This window comes from Sinocyclocheilus rhinocerous, unplaced genomic scaffold (assembly GCF_001515625.1).
Source record: "Sinocyclocheilus rhinocerous isolate Xijiao unplaced genomic scaffold, SAMN03320098_v1.1 scaffold1907, whole genome shotgun sequence".
Classification (NCBI taxonomy): domain Eukaryota; kingdom Metazoa; phylum Chordata; class Actinopteri; order Cypriniformes; family Cyprinidae; genus Sinocyclocheilus; species Sinocyclocheilus rhinocerous.
In genome coordinates this window covers 364353-367200 of record NW_015628766.1, presented here as the reverse complement: position 1 = coordinate 367200, position 2848 = coordinate 364353, and the positions used below count along the sequence as shown (strand labels likewise).

At 36.4% G+C, this 2848-nt stretch overlaps 1 protein-coding gene across 1 annotated transcript in view; it reads right to left on the bottom strand.

Annotated features, from left to right (window-relative positions):
- Positions 1–1123: 1123 nt before the first annotated feature.
- Positions 1124–2848, bottom strand: part of LOC107738465 (protein DPCD) — a 3429-nt gene continuing 1704 nt past the window's right edge. Inside the window, exons 5-6 of the mRNA XM_016550225.1 lie at positions 1837–1939; positions 1124–1499 (exon numbers count right to left, since the gene is read on the bottom strand). Of these exons, the coding sequence (XP_016405711.1) occupies positions 1395–1499; positions 1837–1939 (208 nt within the window). The 3' untranslated portion in view covers positions 1124–1394. The remainder of the gene's footprint in view (positions 1500–1836; positions 1940–2848) is intronic.

Genomic DNA, 2848 nt, shown 5'->3' with positions numbered 1-2848 from the left:
TTCCAGGTTATAGGACTCATTCCTGCAGCACTGTATTAGCAGTCAACTCAACCTGTGATGATCACTCTTCCTGTCTAAGTAGGCCTTTCTTTACCAGAACATATGGACCAGACATCCAGTCAAAATACTAGAGACAATGTAAAAACAAAACAAAGCAAATGTCGACCACCAACTAAAAAATATATATATATATATACAAAATTTTTTACAAAATTATACAAAATATTGTCTTTGCCTTAAACCAACAAAGAGTTTGTGTTTGTAGTATTCTATTTACATTAGAAACACAAACAACAGCACTGAGGTCCATGCCAAACATGGTGCATAAACATGAGGTGAATACAGATAAAATCAAGGAACCTAGATGAAGGAAATGTTTCATTTCCCCATGATGAACTACAAGAAAACGGATGAGTCAAGATGGCAGTAATGACAGCATATTATGTCGCAAGTTCAGTGACTTTCATGTAATAGAAATTTGATGATGAATCTCTAATAATAATTCAACTGTACAACTGTTATAGGTTATAAAAGTTGTCAATTTATGAATCTGCTTCAATTAAACATCTCTTTAGCTGTACATTTGCTGAATGAGTACTGTGTTGCATGCTACTGATGATTGTACTGCATAATTTTATTTATGCATTCTTCTCTTTTCGTTTTTAATGTTTTTGTTTTAAAGATTACTTGTTATTTTTCACATTTTATTAAGTTTTATTTCTTATGCATCTGCTATAATTATTTGATTAAAGCAGCACTATGTAACTTTTTCTGTGTTCAAAATTTGCAAAATGTATATAATGAGTGAGTACATCATGAATTCATCTTTCAAACCGCGTTTTTGTCTTATTCCGAATCACTACGGTACACTTATAATAAGTACTTATATTTGGACTATTGTAGCCTGGCCGGGTCGTCACCGCTGCGGAGTAACACATACCTGCGTGAATCGCCATAGACATAAACTTAGAGAAGTAGCTCCGGTTGGAATGTTCTTCCGCGGGATGTGTGCAGTTCTGTTTATTAACCGCTAGAGCGCCAAAAGTTACATAGTGCTGCTTTAAGTCTTTAGATATTCTAGCTATAGTGTGGAAATAGCTGGAATAAAGCAAACTTCTTACAATAATGTTAATATATAATAATTTCTTTTTGCCAGTGAAATTTATTTAGACTCAAAAAGAATACTCTATTGTACAGCTGGAACATCAATTAGCATAAGATTTGAAATTTACTTTGAACAAAAAAGAACACACATTGAAAGCGAGTTGCTTGGACACACAAGGCAGACAGGAACATGTCACAGAAACATGCCAACGTGAGACTAAGCATAAATGAACATGAAGAATAACAGCCAGATAAATACAATAATGCAAAGGCTCCGGATTCACAGCAGTTCACTGAGTTTTACAGTCAATATCTCCTTCACTTGTCCCCTTCAGTTTCTTCAGTTCCCCAAGCAGCTCCTGTTCCAGTGTTAAAATCTCCTTGGGCTTCTTGTACTACAACAAAAGTGAGAGAAACTCCATATAAAATCCATTGCTGGATGAAATAGCTGAGTACTGGAGCAGATGACAGAGGTGAGAGCAGTTCAGTCCAACCTTACTCTACTTAGGTGAACCAATAAAAAGTGACGTCATAGTTGCCCTTTTGATGATCTGAGACCAGATTTGTGTGCTCTCTTAGTGAGGATTAGGGCTTTGGAAACCTGGTCCTAGATCCACGCAAAAGGGAAAGTTCCTCTACATCGTGCGGAAAAAACTGTGACTACATAGCTTACACTACAGAAAGAGCTTAGAGAAAGTGATTAAGTGAGACTAGGGGTGAGAGTTCACTCACGCTGATGATTAAAGTGTTGTTGGCGTGGGTAAAACTCAAGGCTGCGCTCTCCAGAGGCAGCTGGCAACGGTCGAGATCTGGAATACTGAACTTCTTATAGTACCTGGGAAATGAGGAGATGAAGAATGAGAGAATGTTCCTCATGGCCGGCCATCCATCTTCCATCTAGATCAACAGCGCCACCTATAGGGTTACTGTAGGTCTATTGGAACTAAATTTCTTCAACACACTTTTCACTAGGCATGACTGAAAAGAAAGATTATTTATAAGCAGAAGATGCCTTTTTCAATGCATTAACACCTTGTGATGTGAAAAGCTGTGTGTTTGTAAGAAACAAATCCATCACCAAGACGCTTTAACTTTAAACCATCACTTTAAACGCCAAAAATCCATAATAGAGTCTATAATCCACAATAACACTTCCTCCAGTGAAAAAGTCCATTGCCTGTTGTTGTCCTCTCACATCCACCCATTTTGTTTAGAACTGTTTTGGACTACTTTGGCTTGTAAACAGTGACAAGACAACTTTTTAACTGGAGGAAGTGTTACTATGGATTATGGACTCGTATTTTAGCTAGAAGCAATGATTTGAAGTTAAAAACGTCTTAATGATGGCTTTGTTTCTTATAAACATGCAGCTTTTCGCTCCACAAGATGTTAACCCATGTTAGTAGAGTGTATTACTTGAGGATTATTGTGATGTTTTTATCAGCTGTTTGGACTCTCATTCTGACGGCACCCATTCACTGCAGAGGATCCATTGGTGAGCAAGTGATGTAATGCTACATGTCTCCAAATCTGTTCCCATGAAGAAACAAACTCATCTACATCTTGGACGGCAGGAGGGTGAGTACATTTTCAGCAAATTTTCATTTATGTGTGAACTATTCCTTTAAGAAATTTCAAAATATCTTAAAAAGATGGATTATATCAACAGGAAATATTCCTTACTTGTTGCCATGTTTGTTTGTTTTTACCAAATATATATATATATATATATATATATACATAT